Here is an 18,922-nt window from a genome sequence, read left to right as displayed (position 1 = left end):
TTCCATGAAGAAATTGGCTATCACTGGACTCAGAGGACTTCCCATAGTGGCAATGTCAGTTTTCTCATAGAAGCTGTCATTCCACAGAAAATAACTTGTGGTGAGGCAATGGTTGAACAGGTTGGTGATGTTCTTGGGAAAAATCTGAGTGATATGATCCGGGACCTCCTTTACTGGTACTTAAGTGAGGAGTGAGATTGTATCAAAACTGACAAGCAGGTCTTTGGCTTCTAAATGGATGTTCTTCAGCTTTTCTATGAAGTAGATTGAATCTCTTACGTATAACTATGTGCCACCTATGTAAGGGCAAAAGGGGCATCATTATCAAGAAGGAAGGAGCATGGTTTGGACTTTACTAAAATTTTTCTCGGAGACGGAGGGCAATTACTGATAATCCACTTCAAAGGTTGGCACCTCTGCCTTCCCTCTAGCAATCTATTCAAAAGTATATCATATTATGCAATAACATTTGAACACAACCTATCAGTTCTGTGATTGAACATTCCTTGTAGTTTTTCTTGAAGCAACCTTCCCAACGTGATGACATTTTCGTCATCGGAACCATTAGCGATTCCAGTGCAGATATGCTTAATGTAAGCTTCGCTTCTTTCTTAATCTTTCTGTCAACTGTCAGGTACACTTAACACAGCAAATACAACATTACTGAAGGATTTACAGCGAAGAGAGCAACGCCTGAGCTCCTTCACTCACAATGAATTTTACAACGCTTATGGGTAGCAAAAGGAAGTCACGATTGAATAAGTATTGTTGCCAACTCACAAGCATTGAAACAAGGACTATCTAGAAGAAAGGCTCAAAAGGATTGAATATTTTTCCTTTTTTCCGTGATAATGTCAGCTTTTCCATAATAATATTCCCTTTGACCATAATTCTGTAATTGTGAGGTGAAATCCGTAATAATTACGGACAATCCGTAACAGTTGACACCTCTGGTACAGTGACCCCATCTCCTTTAAAACCATACGTCTGTCTGGACAATATTCGTACAAATTGATTATAATTATGAGCCACGCTTTTTCGCTTAATGTCGGCATTGCCAGTGTTCGCAGATTCTGCTTCTCTGCACACTGCCTGCTACGTGATATTGTGGCGTTCCTTAAAACGCTGAATACAAAAAAATATATGATTTCACTCAAACTTAGCAACTATGAAACTCACTATAGACACACCAAAGTGAGTGAAACTGCAGAAAGCTACCCCTGCACATTCCGGAAGACATATTCTATCGTGACGCGGAAAACTTTTGAATTTAAATTACTCTGTAAAATACTATTTTTTTAGACATAAAGGCAGTTCATAATTAGAAGTCTGAACAGTTTTCCGTTTCAATATGACATATTGGGGCAGTTTTATTCCATCTGTGGTTACACAAAGCATAACTGTACACACAACGTCAAAAACTAGGTGAGCCAGGAGCGTGTTGCCAACCTTGACGCAAATAAAACCCACACCCAAATAATATATCGTGCCTCAATTTGTTTTTTAAAATATGCGGAGATTATCTGCGTAAATACGGTATTGTTTGTAATTACGTTGTTTTTCTCATTTTAGTTTCTGTGTATTATTGTTACTAATGACATGTCACATCCCATGGAAAAAATAAGAACTCTCAAAGAATGATAATTTTACTGCATCGAATGGATGGATCGCTCGATTTAAACAAGGTTTCTGGAGAAAGTGCTTCTGTGGACACGGAAGGTAAAGAGCTATGATTCGAGAGACTGCCTTCGCTACTGGAGGGGAACAAACCGTGTGACGTATATAACGCAGACGAGTCCAGACTATTTTTACAGTGCCCTTCCAGACAGAAAACTGGCACAGAAGGATGAATCTTTCCATGGGGAGAAAAGTTCAAATGAACGACTAATCATTCTGCTGTGTGTGAACAGCGATGGCAGAGTTAAAAGAGTGCCAGTCATAGTGGTTAAGTCATTAAAACCATGCTGTTTAAAGAACACGAAAACACTACCCATGATATATCATGCAAACTGTAACTGAGGTTACATTTTTGGGGCCCTCTCCATTAACATTTTAGATGTGGTAAACTCGCCACAGAAATCTGTGTTACTGGGAATTTATTTCCAATTTGTCTTCTACTATTATTTTCTGTGTGACTTGGTGTCACATGTTTGATTATAATATCAATTTTGCCTTGAGTGCTAAGTTCCTATTTCTCATATTCTTTGTGGTGTAACGCTTCTACTCGGCTAATTCGTTTCTGCTTTGTGCAGCTCTCTACGGCAGTCGGTCTAACCTTGTTGGTGCTGTCTCTGGCCAATCAGCGCGCGGCATCATGCCTGGGGTTGCCAATGACTCCTTGTGAGCTTGCAGCAGCCATGACTCTCTGTTCTGCAACCATGGAAGAAGGATGTGTTCTGACTACACATCGCGTCCTGGTTTTGGCCTGGATTATAGATCCAGGATGATAGCAATAATTCAAGGGTGATTTCACCCTCAGAAGATTGTTTTTCTTTATTCATTTTCATCGTCCTCAGACTCTTTGTGATTTCATGTGAATTAAGTATTTTCTAGCTAGGCACATCTATTGTGAGTATGTGATACATAGATAGATAGATAGATAATGCCTTTATTGGTGGCGAAGTTAGGGCTCAAGGCCCTCTCTTACACTTAACCACTAGATGAGTATACATATACATAACTTATAATTTCGAATACAAATAAAACAAATAATACTAATAGCAATAATATTAATAATAATAATAATAATAATAATAATAATAATAATAATAATAATGAAAGAATCCTTATTTTTAAAATACACAAAATAACGTACACTTAAATTATGTAACTGCAGTAATCCATTCATTCCTTCATTCACTCAACAATTATCCAGCAAGTCAGCATGATCTACCCAGCAAATGCTCCCGGCAAGCCACTTTAAACTTGCGATGAGAAGGATTTTCTCTAATGTTTGCAGGTAGCGAATTCCATGACCTAGACACAGAGATTATGAAGGAGCGGTTGTACACAGCAGTGCGGTTTATAGGTATGGCAAGAGAGGAACCAGATCTTGTATTGTGTTCATGACAGGACGAGAGGTAAGAAAAAGATGAAGACAGATAGTCGGGAGTATTAGTGGAAAGAACTTTGTGCAGAAGCGATAGCATGTGAAGATCACGGCGCTGGTGCACTTGAAGCCACGACAGATCCTTATAATAAGGTGATATATGAGCATCATATCGCAGATTAAAGATATATCTTATGCAGCTGTTCAGGCTCCGGTCCAGTTTCTTGTTACTGTCCCAGGTTATTCCAGTCAACACAGTGTCACAGTAGTCAAATATAGGTAGTATAAGAGAGCGAATTATTTGTACTTTAAGTCGTACAGAGAATATATTAGCGAACCGTTTCAGGGGATATAAGCTTTTATGTACTTTATTGCATGTGCTTATCACCTGTTGAGTCCGGTTTAGAGTCTCAGTCATGATAATTCCTAAGTTGGTCACTGAAGTAGAGTAGGGTATGATTTTATTGTTTAAAATTATTGGGGGGATGTTCTGTTGCTTGAGGGAATAAAGGTTTTTACTGGTACCGATAATAATAACTTGAGTCTTATTTGGATTCATTAATAAACTGTTTTTATTTGCATAGTCACTAAGATGTTGAAGGTCAGAATTTATTTTAGTAATTGCAGTATCAATATCACTCGGTTTTGAATGATAGTAAATCTGTATATCATCCGCGTACACTTGCAATTTGCAGAATTTAAGAGCTTTTGATATATCATTAATTTGGATGATAAATAGCAGTGGTCCGAGAACCGACCCCTGAGGGACGCCGAGGGTCTTCCTTTGCCATCCTGAACTCAAATTTCCAACTGTTACACGTTGCCGGTGATTTTCAAGATAAGATAAAAAGAAACGAAGTGATACACTGTTAAAATTTAGCTCTCGAAGTTTCTGCGGTAGTAACTGAGGATTAACAGTGTCGAAGGCACTACTGAGATCTAATAATGTCAATACAGTCACGTCCCGTTGGTCCATTGCACGTCTGATATCATCTGTCACTCGCAGTAAAGCTGTCGCAGTGCTATGTCCTTTCCTGAAGCCGGATTGAAAGGGATTAAAGAGGGAATGCTTGGTAAGGTATACAGTAACTTGTGTATGAACTAGACGTTCAAGCACCTTGGATAAGAGTGGTAGAATGGATACTGGATGATAATCTGAAGGAGAATCCAACTTGGAGCTCTTCAGGATGGGTCTAATTAGTGCATCTTTCCAAACATCTGGGAAAACTCCGTTTGTCAGGCAGTAGTTAAATATATGAGTTAGTATTGGCAGAACAGCTCCTAAGATATCCTTAATAAGCGATATAGGAATGTCATCATTACCTGTGGCATTAGATGTTATAGCATATATCACACGTTTAACTTCATTCGAGCTGACATTTCTAAAAGAGAATTGCTCATACACAGGCTGCTCTTGTAACAAGGGTAGTGAATTTTCTGGGAAGGAGGTAGAGGCTATTCTTGGCCGTGCGAAATGATCATTTAAAACATCTACCGATATGCTTGGCACATGTTGCTCTACGGCTTTACCTATACCTAACGTGCGTAATTTATTCCATTTTTGTCTCGGGCTGTTATTGTTCATCAGTTCCTGAAAGTATTTATATTTAGCATTCCTAATTAGCTGCTTGGTTCTGTTTCTCAGAATCTTGTATCGCTGGAAATCATCTGTGTCATGCGTCTGTCTGTATTGTCTGTACAATTTGTCACGACTGGCCATAGCAGATCTTATCTCAGCCGTTAGCCAAGCGGAAGAATGGCGGGTGATTCTTACCTGTTTCTTTGGTGCGTGCTTGTCAAATATTTCCAGTACCAGTGAACTAAATTTGTTTACTTTACAGTTAATATTCTGAAAATTACGTATACTATCCGAAGGCAAGTTACATGCATCGTAGCGTAGTTTATTCCGGTCCATATGTTGTAAGTCCCGTATTGTAATGTAGCGTGGTTTGTACTTAGGTATTCGAGTAGAATAACACACGTACAGTAGGTCATGTGAAGAGATGCCAGGAGCAGGGATCTCTCCGTGCTTAATTACTTTTTGAGGTTGATTTGTCACAAGAAGATCAATTAAGGTATGACTTGTGCGGTCAGAGTAATGAACATGATTAGTAGCGTTGAGGGGTAAAATTGTCATGTTTGTAGCGATAAATAAATTCAGTAGATTGTTCGCATCACTAGTCTGCTTCAAAAGGTCAGTGTTAAAGTCGCCCATGATTATAATGTCATCGTATGCCGAGATAAGATTTGCTAATGCCTCTTCAAAATCATCAGTCTGTCTTATTTTAGGCGGCTTGTATACAATCCCTATCAATATCTTTTAATGGCAGTCTAATTCTACAAACATAAATTCCGGTCGCAGTGTAAGTCGTGGGTCAGAAGTGGAAATTATCTTACATTTCAGGTCATTTCTGTAATAAAGTAGAAGTCCATCGCCTATTTTGTCAATGCGGTCATGGCGTAATATTGAGTATCTGTCAAGGTTAGCTGTCGATGACGGCATGTCTGTACGCATCCAGCTTTCACTGATTCCAATAAATTGTACATTGCTCACTTCAAAAATAGCCTGAACCTCTTCTATATGAGCTAATAATGAGTGGCCATTTAGGTGACAACAATGTAACGATCGCGGGTGGCTACTGAGCTGCTCTTGCAACACAAGTCCTGTTGAAGGTGGTAGGGACGAAAGAGAAGGGGAGGGTGAGGGCTGTGGAGAGGAATGCAGGTCAATAGTATTACTGTTATACTGGTCAACAATCATATGAAAGTAAGCAGTATGAAAAACAAAAGTTAAGTAAGATGTAAAATAAGCTTACCCCAGCAACCTGGTGAGTAGCTTCACTGACTTTCACAAGCACACACATACACACACACAAATATAAATTAATTATCGGTACTACACACATAATTTCTTTCTCTTAATTTCACGAGTTCATCCTACTCCCTGCAATGTTTTTTAACTGTGCCATCGTGGATATTTGAGATTTGGTTCCATCTTCTCTTAATACACAAATACGTCCATCTTGAGTCCAGCATTTCTGCAGTCCCCATAAATCCCTTGCCTGATTAAGTATATGTTTTCTCGCACTTGTGAGGGACTCAGTTAGCATGAGCCCACTGCCCTTCAAAGCTCGCTTTGCACGCCACACTCGATCACGATCATGGTATAGTAGGAACTTTATAATGATAGGCCGATTTCCCTGTGAGCATGATTACACATAATTCGTGATGTAAACAAACCAAAATCCACACCAACCTACTAGACATCCAGTGGAACCTCGATTATCTGTTCCCAGAAACTGTTTTCCCAGATTATTTGTTCAAATTACGTGACCTCACGAGCATCCTAATTAAAACATGTTTTAAAAATCCTGCATTATCCATTTCTCAAGGAAATGATTTCCTGCATCAACCGTCCAGAAATGTTAGTTCATTCAACGCTAAATCCTCGATCAAGCATTTTTCAAGAAACAGTATCTCACGAAAGCACGACTACAACATACTGGGCATTAAGTGCCCTATCACTGCGGTAATTAGAGCAAGTACTGTACTGGGAAAGTGATAGGCAGTGAATTTGCGTAAGGGACCACCTCAGCATCACAATCAGCTGATATTATTTAGGGAAATCTGGAAATCATAAAGCAGAAAGTGGGCGCAACAACTGGAAGGAGACAGTGCATTTCAACAGCTCTATCGAAGAAGGAACAAGTTTTGTCAAATGTTCATACTTGTAAAACGTCTGCATTATGTCCAGGTTTAGATGTTTATTTTCTACTTTTTCAATTGTATTGCCGAACAGGTTTTCGGCACTTCTCTACTGGGGTTCAGAAAGGAATTGAAACTGCTCCTTTCTAACATGAATGTAGTATTTTAATATGATCACATACAATTTTCTCAAGACAAGAACAAATGTTGCATCTGACATACATAAAGCCAAAGGAGGACGGAGATTCATACGTTTATGTTTTTATGTTAAAACTAGCTGATGTACCCGTGCTTCGCTATGGGATTTTCAGAAAGACTGATTTAGTGGTTTTCCTAACTGAATTCAACATAGGTCATTACCAAAACGTCAGTAGGAATGTAGCAATTGGAAGCAATGTTATCACATAAAATACTCGATCAAATGAAAAACCGCACACTTTCTCACTTTCAACGAACAGTACTACGGTGCCGATCTAACAGTCCAAAGTTCCAGAGCTGGAATAACCAGGTCGCAGACTGTCGTGAACACTCCTCTGTCATTATTCCGTTAAATATTCACACTACTCTTTCCAATCGGTGCCTCGAATGCTATGATGAACCGGTGTGTTACGAACCAGTAATATCAGAAAATGTATGAACCAGAGGAATGGCATGCTAAAGAAGAAAGTTATCTAACTCCCCAGCTACTTCCCACCAATATACAGGCAGGCTGTTACACTCGGTATGACCAGGCGAGTTGGCCGTGTGGTTAGAGGCGCGCAGCTGTGAGCTTGCATCCGGGAGATAGTGGATTCGAACCCCACTGCCGGCATCCCTGAAGATGGTATTCCGTGGTTTCCCATTTTCACACCAGTCACACCAGACTGTACCTTAATTAAAGCCTAGGCCGCTTCCTTCACACCCCTATTCCTTTCCTATCCCACCGTCGCCGTAAGACCTACCGGAGTCGATGCGACGTAAAGCAAATTTAAAAAACCTCGGTACACTGCAGTAATCCTATGTATCGGGGATGAGTAGAAACAGAAGACAAAAAGCACATCACAACAAACAATGATCAATGTAATGTTAATGTTAATAAAGTTTATGAGCTTTCTATATTGCAGGCCTTCACATTAGTTTTCTTTCGACTCTGTGATATTAGGGCGTCTTACAAAATTATTTATACCGTAGAGTGTAGTTCCTTATTCTCAGACTTTACATACCTATTTTCACTAAATTCTGTTTACCCATTTTCTCGTGACTCGGCGCTGATATGGACTTAGTAACAAAAATTCAAATTCATGAATATCTCTCTGTGATTATATGCGGTACGGTAACAATGTATAAGATTTAAGTGATCGGAAATTTAATAACTTCTACTAACTTACGACATAACTAAAGTTACATTAGTTATATAGTATTTATCAATACGACCACCAATAACATAAATAACTTATTTTAGAATTACATTTCAGGCCTTCCCCTAAACTACCATTTCACTCAGCGTGAGTAAAATAATTTATAGCCTAGATTGTAGTGGTTCATCACCCGACTTTACATACCGATTTCCATTAAATTCTCTTCAGGCGTTTTCTCGTGATGCGTGTAGACAGAGACAGACAGACAGACAGACAGAAATTACGGAAAAGTAAAAAAATGTATTTCCTTGTTACTGTGGACATGACCGACACAGAAATACCATTCTTTTCAAATTCTGAGCAATGTACAGACAAAACTCTTATTTTATGTATACAGATTACACATTTCAGGCCTTCCCCTAAACTACCATTTCACTCAGTGTGAATAAAATTATTGATGGCCTAGATTATAGCGACTTATTCCCCGACTTTGCATACCAATTTTCGTGAAGATACGACCACTAATATAATAAATATTTGAGAATTAAATTTTAGGCCTTCCCCTAAACTACCATTTTTCTCCGCGTGAGTACAATTATGTATAGCCTCCATTGTAGCGACTTATTTCCCACCTTTGTCTACCGATTTCAATTAAGATACAACCTCTAATAATATATTTGAAAATTAAATTTTAGGCATTCCCCTAAACTGCCATTTCACTCAGCGTGAATACAATTATTTATGGCCTAGGTTATATCAACTTATTACCCCGACTTTGCATACCAATTTTCATTAAGACACGACCACTAATAACATAAATATTTGAGAATTAAATTTCAGGCCTTCCCCTAAACTACACTCAGCGTGAATAAAATAATTTATAGCCTAGATTGTAGTGGTTAATCACCTGACTTTACATTCCGATTTTCATTAAATACTCTTCAGCCGTTTTCTCATGATGCGTGTACACACATACATACATACATACATACACACATACGTAGGACGGTTTGAAAAGTTCTCGGAATCACCGCTAGATATCAGTGCTAGAGCAACGAGGTTCCCGCGCAATAATTACACATCCTTTGTGAGTGAACACGTGGCGCGTCAGTGCTCTAGCTGCAGGAGTGTGGAAGTGACGACTCTTTGTTGTTGTTCCCGCGTAGTGATTTGTAACAATTGGAAAAACTGAGATTCGAGCAGTGATTAAATACTTTGTAAAGAAAGGTATGAAAGCAAAGGAAATTCATGCCGACTTTCAAAACACACAGGAGGACTCTGCTCCTTCATTTTCACCTGTTGCCAAGTGGACCAGAGGGTTTAAATTTGGTCGGGAGAGCTTGGATGATGATCCGCGTAGTGGACGGCCAAAAAGTGTTACGACCCCAGAATTTATCGCAAAAGTGCATAAAATGGTCATGGAGGATCGTCGACTGAAAGTGCGGGAGATTGCTGAAGCTGTAGGGATGTCTTCTGAACGGGTATATTATATTTTAACCGAAGAATTGGGTATGAAAAAATTATCTGCAAGATGGGTGCCGCGGCTCGTGACATTGGACAATAAACGCACCAGATTGGAAATGTCCAAACAAAGTCTGGCCCGTTTTCAGTGCAACCAACAAGATTTTTTGCGCCGATTTGTGACTACAGATGAAACTTGGGTCCACTACTATACCCCAGAGACAAAACAGCAGTCAAAGCAGTGGAAACATGTTGATTCACCACCACCAAAGAAAGCAAAGGCAGTGCGTTCGGCCGGAAAGGTCATGGTCTCAGTTTTCTGGGATGCAAAAGGCATCCTGCTGATAGATTATCTTCCTACTGGCCAAACAATTACGGGGCAATACTATGCAAACCTCCTAGACCAACTACAGGAAAGGATACGCGAAACAAGGCCTGGTTTGGCAAGGAAAAAGGTCATCTTCATCAGGACAACGCTCCGCCGCACACACGTGGTATTGCCATGGCAAAACTTCATGAACTGGGGTACAAATTGTTGCCACATCCACCTTATTCACCTGATTTGGCACCATCAGACTTTCATCTATTCCCCAAGCTGAAAATTTTCCTCGGTGGACGGAGATTTTCTACAAGGGAAGAACTGACAGCCGAATTGGAGAGGTATTTTGCAGGCCTGGAGGAATCTCATTTTCGAGATGGGATCAAGGCACTGGAACATCGCTGGACCAAATGCATTAGTCTACAGGGAGACTATGTTGAAAAATAAAAGCAGTTCCACCGAGGTAAGATACTTAATTCTAGTACATTCCGAGAACTTTTCAAACCACCTAGTACACACATACATACAGACAGACAGAAATTACGGAAAAGTAAAAAATGCATTTCCTTGTTACTGTGCACATGACCGATACTACATTTAAAAAGTTTGTACCATTTCTTACACATACTGGCTTGTGCAGGGAGTGTCTCAACGTGCTTTCCAGCTGAGCTCATGGTCATGAATAAACCAACATTTCTAGAGTTTTGAAGATTTTATTCTTTGTGATTAGTGATAGGCAGAACTGAATATAATGCATCTGAGAACTTTTGAGAACTGATACTACATTAGAAACCATATTCTCGAATTCAACATAACATTTAATAGTCGATATAGGCCTAATTTATGTGGCATAAGACTTCCAGAAACTTACTACAAACAGTATACCGGTACCAAATCACAATGGAAAATTTTAAAAAAGCACGGTTTTCACCATCATGTTGGACGCTTTTGTATCATATGTGCTTTTTTCCTTATAGATTAGAGAATTAAAAACTACTTGTGATCGATTTTTGTTTGGCTTGGAGTTATTTATTAGATATTTTTCGATGAGCTTGGCTGATCAAAGTTGCTGCTCTGAAGTTTTCATGGGAAATTGACGAATTTTCTCTGGTCCGATTGAATGTAATATTTCAAGATTTTTAACTCATGTAATTAATGTCTGAAGGTGACCCTGCGGTCTTGCTTGCTTGCCTGTGATATGGAGGCCCCGGGTTCGATTTCTGGCCAGGTCAGGCATTTTTACCTGGATATGAGGACTGCTTCTACCTCCACTCAGCGTATGTAAATGCCATTAGTTCAGGAGCTATCTATAACAGTGAGATGGCGACCCTGGTCTAGAGAGACAGGAATATCGGCCAATAGGATTCGTCACACTAACTATGCGCCACCTTGTGATTTTCAGGCCTTCGGGCTGAGCAACGGTCGCTTGGTAGGCCAAAGCCCATTAGGGCAGTAGTTTGATTTAGGAGTGTTTGTAAGATTATAATTATATATATTTCATTATTGTGATGTTTAACCAAATCTGTGATGGTTTTAATTTGTTCCCTGATTTTCAGTTTCCCCATACTGTAGAGTACATACTTTTTTTCTGTGGTCCTTCCAAAAACGGAGAATTACGATTCCACTGTATATGCAAATAGAGAGAGAAATATCTATAACCAATCCAGAATGTTTTAATTTTGTAAAGATGAAAGTAAGATCAAAATTACAAATTAGAAGGCGATATAAAAGTAACTTTCTGCTTGCTGCTTGATGTTTAAAGGGGCCTAACATCGAAGGTCATCGGCCCCGTAACTTTCTGCTCATGGTAGATGTCTTGATTTGAACTCGTGGTCTCCTTCATGGGGTTTCACCATCAGGCTAGGGCACTGCGTCAACTTAACCCAGACGTCTAAATGTCACAGCTGTAAATTCAGTTAACAGTCCAACCACATCTCTAATGACAGAAGATCATCTCCTATGGGGGCAATTTGCAATTTACTACGCATTTGACAAATATAATATGAACTGTAGAAAGAAACAAAACATTCCTGCATGATTGGTGACACCAAATGAAGTGAGGTATTTCTGATCAATAACTTAATTGGTTTGATTTCAGAGTTAAGACCACTGTGTGAGTAAAAGTTATGAACACTGTAATTTTTATTTATTTTCAATTCTTCCTACAGCATCTGCAGGCTGCCACAAAGACAAAGAGCACCTTACAAATTCTGGTTATGCATGAACCTAATCTTTATAGAAATTGAATAATCAAAGAAAGAAAGAAGTAGAAAGAAGTAGAAAGAAAGAAAGAAAGAAAGAAAGAAAGAAAGAAAGAAACAAGAGATAAAGTTTAACGCATGTGCATAGAAACTCTACAATAATTACACAAAAACTCAAAGGTTCTCAATCTTTTTTAACGAGAACACTGACACAAACAACATTACTACACAACTCCAGTCTATATAGCATACCAATTATGCATGATCTAGATAAGCAGACTAAGAAATGATGTCTGCAGACAGCACCTGTAGAGCAAGTCATTCCTTTAATTACATAGTGTACAGACAGCTACAATATGTGGTACTGGGCCACTACTGTAGGATACCATTATGATCCTACGTTGAAATGTTAGTTAAGACTCCTGTCAGAAATTTTCATAAGAATCATTTGTAAGCAGCAATTTTTCTGAGTATATCACTTTTGAAATTGCAGTTGGACATTCTTTGCACAAAAATAATAAGCACAATAATAGCATAACCAGGACAAAAGTAATTCATCAAAAACTTACTTTTCCATTCGAGGGTTTCTCATCTTCCGGTTCCGAGAATCCCCAACCTCTGGTATATTTCGCCATTCATCTTCAGATACGCACACCAAGCCTCTTTTCAAGTCACTGAACTGTTGCTGGATTTTTGGACGTTCTTGTCTGTAGCGTTCCAATTCCTCTGAACATCCCAATTAACATATATTTGTAGAGATGAATGCAGTAATATAAAAGGCATAAGATTTCATCAATGGCAACGTAATTATACAACTAGGGAAAGAAACCCATACAAAAAAAGGAGCATTGGAGTTTAAAATTACACAAATTATAAACAAACAAATGAAAGGTAAATAATGAAGTCAAAAGTAAAAGGATGTTACAAGAGATTGGGTGAAAGGATTTTACCTAGGTTTAATATTTACAATTAAAACACATAAATTACTGTTTTTATTGCATAATGGATGCCACCCGCATAATGGACACACCTCAATTTTTCCCCTTAATATTTTGGAAAAAATGGCTTAATGGCAACATGTCATTTCCAACATAAATTGTCTTATACTCATGTTCTTTTTGGGAAACACTGTGTTGAAGAAATATTTCAAAATATGAAGGAAGAAAAAAAAAGCATCAACATTTCCTTTGACCTACCAACCTTCGTCAAGACAATTGACGAATGAAATAGCACTGGTCGTCAAGATCTGCTTTCTGGGCTGCAGTCTTTTTGAAGCCAGATTGTTGATCTTTGAATGAAACAATTACCGGGAATCAAGCAGTACTAAAATGTAACCTGCATCTCAATTGAAATTACGAGGATGTTTTCTTGTTTCTATTGCTTCTGTTACGACCCTAGAACCATCGTGTTTCACTTGAGCCAGTACTTCGGCATCTTTGAACATGACATTGTTGCCGGGTGACAAAGGCACGATCTGCTAATGCTACTTGTTTAATGTCGGACTAGCACACTGAAGGTTTTCCGGGACAGCAGGATGGGAAAGGGCTAGGATTGAGAATATACCGGCCATGGCCTTATTTAAGGTACAGGCCCAGCATATGCTTGATGAAAATGGGAAACCATGGAAAACCATCTTCAGGGTTGCCGACAGTGGGATTCGAACTCACTATCTCCCAAATGTATGCTCACAACTGCACAACCCTAACTGCAAGGCCAACTTGCTCGGTTGATCAGCTAATGCTGACTTATCTGTATGGATAAGTTGAATGCATCTGTTATGTTCCTTGCTGTGTGTGGATACTGAACTTGAGATCTGTCCAATGTAAACTTCACCACAAGCACACAGAATCTTGTAGACATCAGGGCGTTGTTGTTTGGGTATCCAATCTTTTGTTGGTCCAAGAAGTTGCTGTACTTTTGTGCAGGTTCCAAATAATGACTTAATATTGTACTTGAGGAGAATCCTGGCTAAGCGATCAGTTGTTCACTGAATATGTGGCAGATACGTTGTACCCTCTACCCTAGCATTAAGCTCATGAATTTTTTTTTTTTTTTTGTCTTAAATACGTGGCCCTAGAAATAGCAGCATTGCTGTAACCATGTCTGAGGAATACTGGTTTAAAAGTTTTGAATTTCTCAGCCAAAGATGCTTTCTCACATAACCTCCTGGCTCTAGTTGCTAAGGTCATAATAATGCCAAGATTTTGTGCAGGATGGTGGTGTGAGTCTGCATGGAGATACATGTTAGTACGGGTTGACCTAAGGAACTATCAAATACCTTGGAGACCAACACATCTAGGACCTCCTCCTTCAGAGTGAAGCCTATTGAAGGATGTTGATTGTTAAGATCTTGTAAAAACTCATCAAGCTTTTCCTCCCCATCAGACCATATGACAAAGACATCATCGACATACCTCCACCAGACTTTTGGTTTAGTAGGTGCTGAAGACAAAGCAAAGTTTTCAACAAACACCATGTAAAAGTTAGCTACTATAGGAGATAGAAGGCTACACATTGCTACACTGTCTGTCTGCTCATAATACTTGTCATTCCACAGGAAGTAACAGGTGTGTATGTAGTAATAAAAAAAGCCTTGTAATATCCTTTGTAAATTGCTGCTTGATAAGGTGCATAACCATCTCCATTGGTACTTTAGTGAACAAAGATTGCGTATCCAAACTCACCAGAACGTCTTTGGGTTGAAGCCGTAATGACTTTAACTTGGATACGAAATACGATGGAACCTTAAGGTGAGACGGCATTTTTACAAGAAGTGGCTGATATTTGGAGATGCTGTAAGTACGACAATCTTTATCACTTACTATTGGTCTGAGAGGAATGTCTTTCTTTTAGATTGTCGGAAGACCATACAGACATCTGAAGAGACCATTTTCTGCACCTCTGCTGGAAACGATCACTGTCTTATCAATTTTGTAGTGTTTATTGAATAACAAGTTGTAGGAACTCTAGTCAAGAGTTTAAACACAGGATCTTCCAAAAACTTAGGCATCTTGCTATCATAAACCTGTTGGTCTAGGATTTGTAGGATTTGTCAGGATTCAATTATATCTGAATTGTTCTTAAGTTCGCTTAAGGCATCATTCTCTTCTCTAGTCAAATTAGAAGGTGGATTGCATGATTTTAATATTCTGGCGCATTCTTGTTGTATTTCTCCTGTCTCATTTTCCAACAGATTGTATAGTGAAACCTCCACAGGAGAAATCACTTCCTTTTCTGGGCAATTCCTTATGAGCGACAACACAATTAAGACCCTCAGCTAACAGCCTCTGCTGTGATGATGTTAATAGGCCTTTTGATAGGTTGACCACGATCTGATTTGGATCTGACTCCTATTTCTGCAGTTTTTGTTGTTGACATACCCTATCAAATTTTCTTTCCTGTCTTTCTACAATGTGAATGATGTACTGTAGTTCTAAATCGAGAGATTTATAACAACAAAATGTCTAAGTTATAGAAAGATCATGTGTATAAACTAATGAATAGAGATCCTACAACTAGTTATTCAATAAACACTACAAAATTGATAAAAGAGTAATCCATTCCAGCAGAGGTGCACAAAATGGTCTCTTCAGATGATGCCGTTCCACCCACACTGTACGGTCTTCCGACAATCCACAAGAATGACATTCCTCTCAGACCAATGGTAAGTGATATAGATTCTAATACTTACAGCCTCTCCAAATACCTTGATGGTTTGCTTCAACCACTTCTTGCAAAAATGCCATCTCATCTTAAGTACCAAACCTATTTCGTATTCAAATTAAAGTCGTTACAGCTTCAGCACAAAGATGATGATGCTTGTTGTTTGAAAGGGCCTAACATCTAGGTCATCGGCCCCTAAGACAAATAGTAATGACAATTTAAAAGTCCAAAATCATCCACTGAGCAGACGTGATGACGAAAAATAAATGGATGGATATGAATTTAAAACAATCGGTGGATCTGACTCGCAATGCCCCACATTCCCAGAACCTAACGTTAAATAATAGTATTAGTGACCAAGGGACTGCTCCTACAGCTCAATACTGAATCGATGATGCTTGTAGTCTAAAGGGGTCCAAAATTCAGGTCATCGGCCCCTCATAATGATACTTATCGTTAGGAAAGTAGAAACATAGTATTTGCCATGTTGTAGTACTAATCAAAAGTAGCATAGACTTGCAGTATTCCACATATTACGGTACTACTTACAGGTAGGCAACGCAAACCTATGGTGTTCCTCACATAGGTGTACTAATCACAGGGACTTGTACTATCCCGTGGTGTTCCTCATAGAGTGGGTACTAATCATAGGCAAGGCAGACCCATGGTGTTGCTCATATAGTGGTACTAATCACCGGTACTGTAAAACCCACCCTGATTCACACACTGTTGCTACTAATCACAAACCTATTGGGTACCTAACATAGTGGTACTATGCCCAAGTAAAGGCGACCCATGGTGTTGCCCGCGTGATGGTACTAATTACAAGGGTAGTCTCATGTTTCTAATTCGATCATCCCTTGGTCGCCCCTTTTACTCGCCTCCTACGATAGGCAGGGGATACCGTGGGTGTATTCTTCGCCTGCATCCCCCACCCACAGGGGAAACCCAAAGATGTTCTGGTGAGTTTGGATATGCAATCTTTTTTCACTACAGTACCAACGGAGATTGTTATGCACCTTTGAGGATATTACAAGGCTTTTTTATTCACTGCATACATACCTGCTACTTCCTGTGGAATGGCATGTATTACGAGCAAACGGATGGTGTAGCAATGTGTAGCCTTCTATCCCCAGTGATAGCTTACTTTTACAGGGTGTTTGTTGAAAACTTTAGTCTTCAGCACCTACTAAACGAAAAGGCTGGTGGAGGTATGTCGATGATGTCTTTGTCATATGGTCTGACAGGGAGAAAAAGCTGGATGTGTTTTTAGAACATCTTAACCATCAACAACATTCAACATGCTTCATAAGGTAAGGATAGTTACCCTTCCTAGATGTGTTGGTTTCCAAGATATCTAATGGTTCCTTAGGTCATACTGCATATAGAAAGCCAACCCATATCTACAGGTATCTGCACGCAGACTCAAACCACCTTCGTCAGTAATACTATTGTTTAACGTTAGGTTCTGGGAATGTGGGGCATTGCGAGTCGGATCCACCGATTGTTTTAAATTCATATCCACCAATTCATTTTTCGTCATCATGTTTTGAATTCTGCTCAGTGGATGATTTTGGACGTCTTATTTCGTACCATTAAGGGCCAATGACCTAGATCTTAGGCCCTTTTAAACAACAGCATCATCATCATCATCATCATTATATTCCCTGTGGGAATCAACATCTATATCATAGCCAGGATTCTCCGCAAGTACAATATATCTGAAACACGCACAAAGGTACATCAACTTCTTGGACAAACTAAAGATTGGATACTCAAACAACAACATCCTAGTGTCTACAAGATTCCATGCACTTGTGGTGAAGTTTACACTGGACAGACTTCAAAATCAGTATTCTCACACATTGAGAAACATGACAGATGCATTCAACTTGATCAAAGTCGGCATTAGCAGATCATGCCTCATCACCTGGCCACAAAATCATGTTCAAAGATACCGAAGTACTGGCTCAAGTGAAATACAATGGTTCTAGGATAGTAAGAGAAGGAAGAGAAATACAAAAGCATCCTCGTAATTTCAATAGAGGTGCAGGTTACATCCTAAGTACAGCTTGGTTCCCGGTAATTGTTTCACAACAGATCAGAATACCAAAGAGAACATTCATGAACACAGAGACTGCAAAGAGGCCTCGGGGACGGCCTAGAATGAGATCTGGTTTCCCATTTTCACACCAGGCTGTACCTTAATCAAGGCCACTGCCGCTTCCTTCCCACTCCTAGGCCTTTCCTCTCCCGTCATCACCATAAGACCTATCCGTGTCAGTGCGACATAAAGCAACTAGCAAAAAAAAAAAGAGAGATCGAGGAGCTCTGTTGTGGACTGTATTGCAAACAGAGGAGTCGATAGCAATAAAGTACTAGGAGAGGAATGGTGGAAAGATCGAGTAAGGTGGAAGGCTTTGTTACACTACCCTACCCAGAGAAAATCTGGAAAAGGGAATGGATGAAGAAGCAGAAGAAGAAGGTCTTGTTATAGTTACAGAATAACATGTGACTTATGTTTGTCTCTTAATTTGCTTCATATTTATTGTCACGCATTGCAAAGCTGAGGTTATTTAATTGTGGAGTAACGTGAATTTGTTTGTTGTTTAGTTAGTCTTATGATTGTGCTTTTTATCAGTAATCATGAGTAAATTTATGGAAAAAACGTTATCATCAAGTGTTTAGGAAACCTATTCTTTGTGTTTCCCACGTAGTCTGAAATCTGGAAAAGGAGACAAATTTGCATTTTGTATCGTGTGCCCCTTGTAATATTAACATAGCATATGGTGGCAAAAAGGACCTGACTAATCATGTAAAGTGTGTTAAACATCTTGGTAATTTGAAATCTAAGGGAGAAAATCAGAAAATAAACAGTTTTCTTGCCAAAGCTGGAGATAATATTTACAATGTAATCAAGGCCGAGTGTTTGTTTACTTCTTTCTCAGTAAAACACAACATTCCATTGAGTGCAACTGATTATGCAGGAGCTTTATTGCAAAAAAAGTGTGGTTGTGGTCGCACATAAACAGCGGTGTATCGTGAACGAAATGGCACGTACTGCAACGCAGGACATTGTTACTTGTTTACAGAATAGGCCATTTTATTTTCGACAGATGGAAGCAGTGATACAGATTCCATGTTGTACCCCATAGTGGTTACTTTTTATGATGCTGCTCGAGAAAGT

At 39.2% G+C, this 18,922-nt stretch overlaps 1 protein-coding gene across 3 annotated transcripts in view; it reads right to left on the bottom strand.

Annotated features, from left to right (window-relative positions):
* Positions 1-18,922, bottom strand: part of Prp6 (pre-mRNA processing factor 6) — a 323,443-nt gene that overhangs the window by 257,366 nt on the left and 47,155 nt on the right. For all 3 annotated transcript variants that reach the window (XM_068225312.1, XM_068225311.1, XM_068225313.1), the window contains exon 6: positions 12,642-12,798. In XM_068225312.1, the coding sequence (XP_068081413.1) occupies positions 12,642-12,798 (157 nt within the window). The remainder of the gene's footprint in view (positions 1-12,641; positions 12,799-18,922) is intronic.

This window comes from Anabrus simplex, chromosome 1, assembly GCF_040414725.1.
Source record: "Anabrus simplex isolate iqAnaSimp1 chromosome 1, ASM4041472v1, whole genome shotgun sequence".
In the NCBI taxonomy this organism is placed as follows: domain Eukaryota; kingdom Metazoa; phylum Arthropoda; class Insecta; order Orthoptera; family Tettigoniidae; genus Anabrus; species Anabrus simplex.
This window is presented reverse-complemented; position numbering and strand designations above follow the sequence as displayed.